This window comes from Caloenas nicobarica, chromosome 1 (assembly GCF_036013445.1).
Source record: "Caloenas nicobarica isolate bCalNic1 chromosome 1, bCalNic1.hap1, whole genome shotgun sequence".
NCBI lineage: Eukaryota > Metazoa > Chordata > Aves > Columbiformes > Columbidae > Caloenas > Caloenas nicobarica.
This window is the reverse complement of record NC_088245.1, coordinates 44000936-44012022: the sequence shown is the minus strand read 5'-3', so window position 1 is coordinate 44012022 and position 11087 is coordinate 44000936. Positions and strand designations below refer to the sequence as shown.

At 43.8% G+C, this 11087-nt stretch overlaps 1 protein-coding gene across 2 annotated transcripts in view; it reads left to right on the top strand.

Annotated features, from left to right (window-relative positions):
• The first annotated feature begins 496 nt into the window (after positions 1-496).
• Positions 497-11087, top strand: part of UTP20 (UTP20 small subunit processome component) — a 66591-nt gene continuing 56000 nt past the window's right edge. For both annotated transcript variants that reach the window (XM_065658370.1, XM_065658363.1), the window contains exons 1-10: positions 497-635; positions 1254-1334; positions 3105-3171; positions 3365-3497; positions 3969-4157; positions 6039-6120; positions 7170-7307; positions 7710-7865; positions 9486-9632; positions 10127-10261. In XM_065658370.1, coding sequence (XP_065514442.1) covers positions 591-635; positions 1254-1334; positions 3105-3171; positions 3365-3497; positions 3969-4157; positions 6039-6120; positions 7170-7307; positions 7710-7865; positions 9486-9632; positions 10127-10261 — 1173 coding nt within the window. In that variant the 5' untranslated portion in view covers positions 497-590. The remainder of the gene's footprint in view (positions 636-1253; positions 1335-3104; positions 3172-3364; positions 3498-3968; positions 4158-6038; positions 6121-7169; positions 7308-7709; positions 7866-9485; positions 9633-10126; positions 10262-11087) is intronic.

Here is an 11087-nt window from a genome sequence, read left to right as displayed (position 1 = left end):
CCAATCACACACCCTCCATCTCCCACAACCGCAGCCAGCAGCAGAAGCTCCCACAGGCCCTGGTGCTGCTGACAGCACAGCAGCGAATGACAATCAGTCTGTAATCATTTGCTCTTGTGCGTGTACTTTGTTGGGGATCAGCTTTTTTTTTTTTTTTTTTTGAGGTCTGGACAAAATTCTGCCGAGAGAGCAATGCTGCGCTCTCCCCCGTCAGGTTTTCTCCTTGGTTCTCATTTCTCCTCCTCAGGCACCGCCGGGGCCTCTCTCCGCTACCGGGGCGTCCCAGCCCTCCGGGCTACACCGGGGCGCAGAGACGGCGCTGGGCTGCTCTGCCGCTCACCGCCAAGGTAAGATGGGAACAGACACCGCTCCCGCCCTCCCACAGAGACCGACTGTCCGCCGCTCCCGCTCAGCACGGACCACGCGGCCCCGGCAGCGCCGCCCGCCCCTTCCGCCGGCGGGCCCGCCTCCTCGTCCCGGCAGCCCGCGGCCCGGCATGGCGGCGCCCGGCGCCTAGTGCCGCACGTGTGGCTGCAGCTGTGGGGCCGCGCCGCTCCGCTCCGCTCGGCCCGGGCCGCCTCCCCGCCGCCATGAAGAGCAAGTCCTCAGCCCACAAGTCGGGGAACACTCACCGGGTGAGCGCCCGCCCGGGTGGCCGCGTCTTTCGGTTTTTGTCGCTGGGGTTGGTTCAGTGGTAGCGCCCGGCTCCCGGAGAGGTGCTGGGGGGCGAGCTGTGAGGGCCGCGGGGAGCCGGGCCGGGTCTCGGCGCCGCGGTGAGGGCGTCGTGGCCGAGCCCCCCGCCCCGAAGCGCGGCCTCGCCCCGGCGCTCGGTGCCACCTCCGTGAACCGAGGCACCGCCGGTGTCCCCAGCAGGGACGCCACAGCCTTAGTGTAGGAAACTGACGCAATTTAATTAAAAAATAACGTGCGATGGGGGTATTCGCCTGGGCGGTGTTCCAGGAAAGGCAGCTCGTTGAGATCCGGTCAGGTTTATCTGCATCTCTCAGCGTGTTGTGGAGACCTGTGGGGTGCAGAGTGAGGGGGGAAAGGGCGGGTCCTGCTCCTGGGCATTTTAAGCATTTTTTTGCTTTAAAGTTCTGGTAGGACTGCTTACAGATCGCTGGTACTCTCTGGTAGCCCATCTTTAGAAGGGGGGTGTTTACTTGCAGTGCAGGTGCAATTAAGAGTGACTTCTTATAGAAGGGCCATTCTCAGAATTAAGGGAGAAACATGTTTGCCCTTTTGTTTTACAGTTTCTTACCTTTTCGGAGCGCTTAAGCAATGTTAATATTGATATTATTCATCGGATTGACAGAACTGGAAGCTACGCTGAGGTGAGAACAGCAATTGTCATTTTCTGAAATTGCATAGAATCACAGAATAGTTTGGGTTGGAAGGGACCTTCAAAGGTCCAACCCCCTGCAATGAGCAGGGACATCTTCAACTAGATCAGGTTGCTGAGAGTCCCGTCCAGCCTGGCCTGGAATGTCTCCAGGGGTGGGGCATCTGCCACCTCTCTGGGCAACCTGGGCCAGCGTTTCACCACCCTCATTGTAAAAAATTTCTCGCTCATGTCCAGCCTGAATCTCTCCTCTTGTAGTTAAGAACCATTACCCTTTGTCCTGTCATAACAAGCCCTTTTAAAAAGTCTGTCCCCATCCTTCTTATAGGGCCCTTTTAAGTACTGAAAGGCTGAAAAAAGGTCTTGCTGGAGCCTTCTCTTCTCCAGGCTGAGCAACACCAGCTCTCTCAGCCTGTCCTCATAGGAGAGGTGTTCCAGCCCTCTGATCATCTTAGTGGCCTCCTCTGGACCCTCTCCAACAGGTCCATGTCTTTCTTGTGCTGGCGGCTCCAGAGCTGGACGCAGCATCACAAGTAGATACACTCCATGAAAGGTTCACTTAAGAAATTTATTCAGGAGGAAATTGGAAAGAATCTCCTGCAAGAGTTGCATTTCCTGGAGCCTCATTTCATGCTTTGTTCCCCTTTACGTTTTGACCTGCTTTGCAGTATTGCCATAGAGGCTCTTTGACAGTGTCACCCTGCTGGCTTCCATGTGGCTGGTGGCCTTGTGTTTCTGAGCATGGGAGACGCTGCTGTGACGATCAGCAATCCCAGGTCCAGACCTGCAAAGACTTTTGGATGCTGAGTAGTTGGAATACTCAGCATGTGTGTAAAGCATGAGAATGTGTCTTTATAGATCATAAAGAAGGGTCATTTAAATGTGTTCTATAGATCATCATTGTGATTATAGTGCTTTGCAGGTTATTACTTCCTGGCCTGCTGGATTGTTCTTCTGAACTTTGCACTCAATAGCTGTGAGGGTGCCAAAAGAAGTCCCAAAGCTTTTGTGCTAGGTGGGCTATCTTGGCCAGTCAATGAAATGGAGAAATAAATTTAACAGCAGAGTCAATTATACTGCTAAGTGGCATTCTTTTATTTTATCAGCGCTGGGGAACACTGGGAATCATCCTTCATAAGTGCTCCAAAGACCGGTTGCTCTTGCGTTGCTTATATTCACATAATTACTACATATGCATTACAGTTTTGAAAATTTTGACATACAATACATCTACACTAGAAAATAATTGAGGATGTTAGTTATAATTGTTTAGTTTCTTACTTACAGTACATCTATTAATTATTAGTTAAATATAAACTAAGCACTCTGCTTCTAAATAATGTATCACTTAATCTTCTGTCTCCCTCTTGTCATGCAGAAGGATCTAAAACATGAAAAAATACCCTCTTGTTTTGCAGGTGGTCAGAAAGCATTTATCATGTCAATTGGTTAATGATGGGTACATCTTCTGTAACTTAATCACAGTATACATGAATTTGTCAGCTTCTTCATCAACAGAGGTCTAAAAAGCAATTATGTAAACAAATCCTGTACCAGAAAATATTTTCAAATGTGTTTTGAATATAGAAAGGTCTTATTTTCCATAACATTCCATACACTTTTTGAAATGAAGTCATCAAGATTTCTCAAAATATTCTTAAAATATTTAAGGCACTTGATAGTTTTCTTCATTTGAACCTCTCATCTTTGCAGGCTAAATTAATTAAGGTTGGTAGCTGTTATTTTATCTTTATTTTGACAGGAGGTTGAAACCTACTTTTTTGAAGGACTACGGAAATGGAGGGAACTGAACCTCACTCAGCATTTTGGTATGTCATTTTTCTTAATGTTTTCTGCTTTCCTCGAACTGTTAAAATATGTGTCTTCTGCATCCAGAGCCCAACGGGAGATTTTCTTTTGACTGGTTTTTGGGCTGGGCTCTGGGGAGCTATTATTAATGTCCCACATGTTTACCAGGAACTGGAGTAGTTTTCAGAGTTTTCTCTTTTGTGCTTCAAACAGTGCAATTCTACAATGAAGTGGCCAACAAATGCCAGTCCTTCAACCAGCTGGTCTACTATCAGAGTGCCATTGTGCAGAGCTTGAAGACACATTTGCAAGTCAAAGGCAGTCTTGCTTATCAGCCCCTATTAGAGTAAGTGTGTGGTGACAAAACATAGTCAGAGCCTTGCTTGTATTATAAGTAAGCATGAGTCCTGTACTGAGTTGTCTTTTTCTTTATTGTACCTGAGGAAAATCGAGCAATAAGATGCCCAAAGTGTTTGTATTTCTGTGATAGAGCTTTATGGTTCTAAGTCTTTAAAAAAAAAAAACTATGACAAAGCAAGCAAATTAGCCTGAGTGCTTACTGAGTGTCAGACTGAATATTAATGTGCTTTGCTTGTTGTTAATCATTTATGTCTCCTTTTTTACAGTTATCTGCTTGGTTAAAAAAAAAAATCTTAAGATTCTTGCCATGCACAGCTGCCAAATAGATGATATTTAAATAAAAGTGAGAAGTCTTTCTTTCCAAAGATTGGAAAGACTGGATTATGCAATGTTTGACTAGGTTTTTATTGGTTTGTTTTTGAAATGCACTAACACAGGTGTATTTTCTGAAACACAGTCTAGTGGTGCAGTTGGCTCGAGATCTTCAGGCTGATTTCTATCCTCACTTTTATGACTTTTTCCTGGCCATCACCAAGTTACTGGATACACAGGACACAGAGCTGCTGGAATGGGCTTTTACCTCTCTTTCCTATCTCTACAAGTACTTGTGGAGGTTGATGGTGAAGGACATACACAACATATACAGGTAAAAGCTGTGTTTAATATCTGTATTGATTAGCAGTTATTAGATGCTATAGAATCAGCTGAAGGAACTGGGGTTATAATAATTAGCCTGGAGAAGAGAAGGCTGAGGAGAGACCTTATCACTCTCTACAACTGCGTGAAAGGACGTTGTAGCAAGATGGGTGTCGGTCTCTTTTGCCAGGTAACAAGTGATAGGACAAGAGGAAATGGCCTCAAGTTGCATCAGGGGAGGTTTAGATTGGATAACAGGAAAAACGTTTTCATTGAAAGGGTTGTCAGGCACTGGAACAGGCTGCCCAGGGAAGTCACCATCCCTGAAGGTGCTTAAAAGACACATAGACGAGGTTCTTAGGGACATGGTTTGGAGGTGGACTTAGTGCAAGGTTAATGGTTGAACTTGATCATCATAAAGATCTTTTCCAACCAAAATGATTGTATGAAATGTAAATGCCACACAAGTACATGTCAAAATCCTTCAGTGTACTTGTCAGCATGCTTTCCCTGCTGAAAGACTCTGATCCTTCTTATCATATGCCGCTCATTTGACATCCTACTGACTTTCAGGAGCCACTGAGAAGGGATATGGGTTGACCTGCAGATTTGGGCATACGGTCCCCTTTTCTCCTGTGGGGATAGGAGAGGAAGCATCCACCTCAGCTGGGTAAACAAAGCTCAGAAAGACGCTGGATTGTCAGTCGTCTTGGAAGCCTGTGTCCAAGTCTAAATTCAACACAAGTCTCTTAATTATCCATCAGATACTCCAGTCATGGTTGTATCATTTCTGTCTTTCGCAGTTGTAGCCACCTAGACTCATGACATTGCATGGATTCCTTTGAGTCTTTAGTTGCTCCTTTCCCAGTGTTTTCTCCTTTTTGTTTTTCCGTTCTTCTTGTCTGTTAAGCGAGAGAGCAGGTGAGGTATGCACACTTTTGTACGCTTTTGTACGCCATCCTTGCCACAGGATGCTGTGGAAGGCTGGCACAGGTTCAAAGGGAAACTGGCCAAGTTGGAGGGAGTTACCAAATGCATAGGTGCCACCTCTGTCTTGGGGAGTCCCTGAGCTGCAGGTGGTTGAAGGCTGATTTTTGTAAGCGCTTGCCCTCTTTTTAAACCTTTACCAGGTGTCTGCTTCTGGCTGCTGCTGTAGATTGAATACTGGGCTGGGTGGACCCATGGCCTAACCCAGTATGACTGCTTATTCAGTCTTAAATTGCTGTGATAACAGGGCTCTTCTTTTTGTCACAGCCAGTGGGTCCAGTTGCTTCCTCCTATTTTCAGTTTGGAATAGGTGGAACAAACAAGGGGTTATAGATTTCCTCCCCAACCCAGCAAAAGCTGTCAAGCATATTGAAAAAAACATCTGCTTGACTGTGAATCTGAGGCACAAACTTGCTCTGCACTGAACATGTGCTGAGCCACCTGCAACTGTTACTCATACTTAACAGAGAATTGCAGATATTTATCATCCCTGTAAATTGTACCTTTAGAAACTTTTAAGTGCACAGGAGAGCCTGTTGGCTCAAACGGAAAAATAAATCTGGTTTATCAAATCAACTTTGGTTTCACTTTCTGCTGCCAAGTACATATATTGAAAAATCTTGATGCTGCAGTTGAATCTGTGCGGATCCAGAGATTTTAGAGGTGTTCCCAAATGCGGCTCAATTTGCCTGGCATTTTCATTTCACCTTCTTTGCAAAACTCTCTTCTTTATCCAGGGAGAGTGGGAAGGAATCAAGTTGAGGAAGGTATTTGCCCTCTCTAGGAGGACAGATTCTTAGTGTTTGTAGAAGGAAGTCACGTAAACTGAAAACATAAGTTTTAAAATGGATCAATGACCATTATTGCATTGCCATTAAGACAGTGGATTATTTTGTCTTTGTAGCCTGTACAGCACCCTGCTGGCTCACCACAAGCTTCACATCAGAAACTTTGCTGCTGAAAGTTTTGTCTTTCTACTGAGAAAGGTAAGTGAGGTGTTTGTACTTTGACACTGTCTCCATTCTGTGGTGGCTCTTGGCTTCAATGTGTAATATTGGGTTTTCTCCAAAGAAGGGTTAACAAGGCCTGAACTGGCATTCAGCATGTCCTGAGTTAGCATTTTTAGTGAGTGTTTTACTGAGAATGTCATGCACTTCATATCAGCAGTGGCAAACAGAGGCCTTAGCACTCTCTGTTTTAAGAATAGTTAAACCAAATGTTTGTGGTTGGTATGGTAATCTTGCAAAAGGGAGGCTATAATTTGAAATGCACATTTGCTCACTGGCTTTTGCATTAATGCTTTTAGGCCTTTGTAGAACTGACATTCTTGTGACAACCTTTTTGCATTCCTAAAGGTCAGAGTATATAATGTTCCCCAGCAGATCAATCAAGATCAGGGAGCAGCCTTTCATGGATTAAGAAAAGGGAGTGGAAATTGTTGGGTTTTATTTAGTCAAAATATACAAAAGCCAGGATTCCTGAGACTGGCTAGCAAGCTTGAGTATCCTCATTTTTGTCCTAAGTTGAGAGACCTTAATAAAGCACATTTGTTTGATTGGTTGTTTTCAAAACTTGCTGAACCTTCAAATCCCGAGAAATTGAGGGTTTTAAATTATTTGGCCAGAAGTCCTTGCAGTATTCCCAAGTGTGGATGACTTGATTCTGTGTTCAGCTGATACACATCTCTTTCTGCACCAGTGCAGTGATCCTTGTGTTTCAGTTGGGACTAGTTTAATGGTGCATTTGTACACATGTTTAGCTGTAAAGTCGTAAGAATGATCAAACCCACATATTTCAGCTGCAGTGGCCTCAGTAGGCCTATGTACATCTTGGGGTGGGGGGCTGCAGTGACTGAATAGATGACCATTTTCTCCTTTCCATTTCCTCGTGTGGTGGCAGAAATAACGAGTTTGAACTGTTGTGGGAAGGCAGGACTAGGAGAGTAATGTGGTGATGTGGAGGTATTTAATTGCTTCTGTCCATCTGGCAGCTCTGAATAGAAGATAACTTTTCTTTTTCTCCTTACCTTTTGTAGGTTTCTGATAAAAACGTGATCTTCAATTTAATGCTCCGTGACTTAGGGGAGCACCCTGGGAAAGTGGAAGGTGTAGGACAGCTACTTTTCGAGATGTGCAAGGGTGTTCGAAACATGTTCCACTCTTGTGCAGAGACGGTAAAGACAAGAAAAGATTGCTGGTTTAAATGTTGCTCTAATAGAGCCTTAGGCAGCGCTCAGTGAAACCACTGAGTGTTGTCCTGTTCAACTCAGTGGATCCTTGGTGATGAGCATGCTGTTCATTGCTTAACAGGATCCGAAAAAATGCCTTCTAAGAATACTCTTTGAGACAGGAAGGTTGTTTTTAGTAATTCCTGTGCAGTATTCCGATATGTTAAAATAGTACTACTTGCTGATATTTCAGATTTTAAGTGATAGCCTTTTTTTTTTTTTCTGCAGTTGTTCTAGAAAGAATTGAGATCACTGGAATATTTTAGCAGTGTATTGCGCTAGCTAATTTTAGGATTGCTGGATTTATTTTCTAAGTATAAGGACATGATGTGCTCTTTTCCTGTGCAGGCTCTGAAGATAATTCTGTTAAAGCTGGGCCCTGTTACTGAAGAAGAAATTGAGCTACCATGGGTAGCTGTAGGAGAAGCCTTTGAGCGGATGATCAGATCAGCTGTACTGCATATCCATAGGGAGCATTTTGACGTTGTCTTCAAGTGCCTAGAGGTACATTGATTTTTTTTTTTTTTTTTTTTTTTCTTCATGAGAGACCAAAAAATCCACTGTGCATTTACAAAGAAAAGTATTTGTGTTTTATTGGACCAGAACTGGTTTTTTTTCTGCTTTGGAAACATTAACCAGTGTGTTATGTGCAGAGGAAAAATCTCACTCTTCTATTTTAAGTTCAGAGTGACCCTGGTGGCTGTCCTGTGAGTGAGAAGGGAACTGCTGTGTGCAAGACTTGGAGCTCAGTCCCGTGGCTGGGCAAAGGGGCTTTGTAGGATCTGCCTTTGCAGACATCGCGGACCCCTTGCTGGGGTGGGAATGCTTGGGCTTGTTTTATATTGCTGAACTAGGAATACTGGTGGTTCCAAAACCGCTTTATCACACTAAAGGGGAAGCTTTTTGCTTTACAGCAAAGATCTGGGCTGAACCTGGAAAGCCAAGTTTAAGCCTCGGAGCCAAGTACTCAAAATTATAGAGTGTTATCAGTCAGGGTGTTCCTATGTTGCTGCTTGGGGGTTACACTGAGGTTTGAGGCAGCACTGCTGAGTGACCATGGGCTGTGCTCTGTTGGGTCACGGTGATGTGGAATGATGAGCAAGGGTCTGGCAAGTCTTCTTTACTTACCTGATCAACATTTAGATGTTTTTACCAGCAACCGAGGTTTGCTAAGGGGAATCGAAACGTCCTGCAATGGACAACAGTGTCAGTTGTGCTCCTCAGATGGGTGAAATGGCAACACTGAGAAAATGATACACCTGAACTTTAGGGTAATCCTTCCAGCATGGGTAAATAGTTGTATTTGTTCCTTCTTGAAACTCCCTCCCTATGGGTATCCATAGTTTCCCACAAAATCTCATCCTGTTCCTCCTACCTCACCCAATATGATAGCAGTTATTGCCTGACTGCTATTAGCTACAGAATTGTTTGTATCCTTGGGATCTGAGTCGCTCAGCATCTGCAATTGCGATGAAGTCTTGAAACTGGTGACATAATTGCCTTTATTTTTAGTGACGCTTGTTTTTTTACCCTGGGAACCAGTGGATGTGTGTGAGATATCTTTCTCAGAGGGAATATTCTTGTAGTCTATGATAGCTCTTTAAATTGGATTCAACCTATAGGATCAAGGATGGGCGTTTATATCCTCTGGACAGAAAGGGACACTAATGGGAGTGATCCAGAGCAGCTCCATTGTCTGTATAATGTAGATGATACGAGTAACTTATCAGTATCCACATTAGCATAATGATGCATAAAGTATAAAAGTTCTGATAATTCCAGTGGAAGCTGGGTACTTCCATACCATTGTGGGTCTGGGGCCAAGTATTTTTTTCTCTTCCTCTTTCCTATTTTGTGTATCTTGTGTTGGCCTTTCAGAAGACCCTCATGTTAGGAGTATTTGTGTTTCTGTCCAAGGAGTCCAGCATGTGTGATTTTACATGAAGGGAATCACATAGTGTTTCTGCAAGATTTAGTTTGTTGAACATGGACAAGAGAGCCAACAGTAGTTTGGGCAGATGAGATGCTGATTCTTTAGAATGCCTTTCAAATAGCAGTAAGTGGAATGGAGTCTGATCATCTCTCTGAGACATTTTGCTTTCCTTTTTTTTTTTTTTTTAACAGGAGTCACTCTTAGACTTGCAGAGGAAAATAACTAAGGCCAACTGCTGCATGGCTTCAGAGCAGATAGAAAGGATTCTGCAAGCTTATCTTATCCTAGTGGAACATGCAAATGGATCCAAAGTCCCAGTGCCTGAAGACGTCTGTCAGGTAGGTCAAACTTTGCCTGATGTGCCAGAGAAGTATCAATTGAATATGGGAGACGTGTGATCAGCTGAAGCACTCATAAATTTGTGATGCATCAGTGGGCTTGCCATTTGAGTTGAGTGAAAAAATACATTTGGAGTATTGCTATCTCTGTAATCCCATGAAAATTTACCTCTGTACGGTAATGCTCCTTTAAATGAGCAAGGGGAAAATTAGGCTGCTTCTGCTAGAGACTGTGCTGAGCTGCAGTTACTGCCACCGTGGAGACCTAGAACACCATATCAACGGTAGAGGAGTTCTACCAAATTCACATACATTTGACACCATTTGGTTCCGATGTAAGTTTAGTGCCTTCAAACTTTAACAGAACTATTGGGATCCTTTTGTGTCGGCTGAAGCTTAGAACACCATGCACTCCTGCTCCAGGCACTGTCCAGGTCATTCAGACCAGACAGTTACTATCTTCATAGACAGACATCGTCTCTCTTTCATTTCAGATTTTAATAAAAATGTTGCAAACACCAGATCTCTCGTCATCTTGCTGCAAGACCCTGCTGAAGACCATTTCTGCATTGCTACTAGCCGAGAATGTTTTCTTGCCTGATACTTTGACCAAGGAAGCTATTGAGAAGGTAACAACAACTGCTGCTTGTAGCAGAAACCCCAGAATTCAAGTTCCCTAGAGTAGGCTGATTTCAGGACATTCAACTTCAGACTAGGAAGTAGACAATAAGGTTCCTGTTAGCCTTTTTGCACAGACAAGGGAGATGCTGCCCAGTGCCTTAAATAATGTCTGCTGTGGTCTTGGGATTCCTTGACAGCCTCACACACACTGTCAATGTAGCAATGTCATTGTGGCAGACATCTTTACCATGAAAACCAGACTCTGATTCAAACACCTACAGCCTCTTTAGAGAAAGGAGGGAAGAAAAGAAGGGACATGTTCTGCTTTAAATTATAAAGCAGGTCAGTAAGTTGGACTTAGTGAAAAAGGTACATTTTTCATGAAGCTGCCAGACATTTAGTCAGCATGTCTTAGGCTCATGAACAGGGTTCAGGCAAGTGTAGTTTGATTTAGGAAGTACACAGGTGGGTATATTTCAGTACTACTGTTTCTCCTGAAGCATTGACAGGATTAGTTGCATACAGTCCTGTCAAAAGCAGTGGTGCAAAGATTGGTAGGAGATGCTACTATGGAGTCTGCTTCTTCAGTTTTCCTGTTACTGTACATTATAGTTTTGCAATTTACTGTGTGGACCATAGTCTTACTGTGTATACAAAAATATTCAAAGGAAAAGATGTCTCGTGATTTACAATGGCAAAACAAGGCTGCTGTGATTGTTTAAAAAAGATCAAATTTCATCTGGTCTTCAGTGTTGGCTTGTGTTGAACTGAAATTGGTTCTGCATGTGGCAAGAGTCCACTTTTGCTCAGGAGATATGGTCCTTGAAACATGTG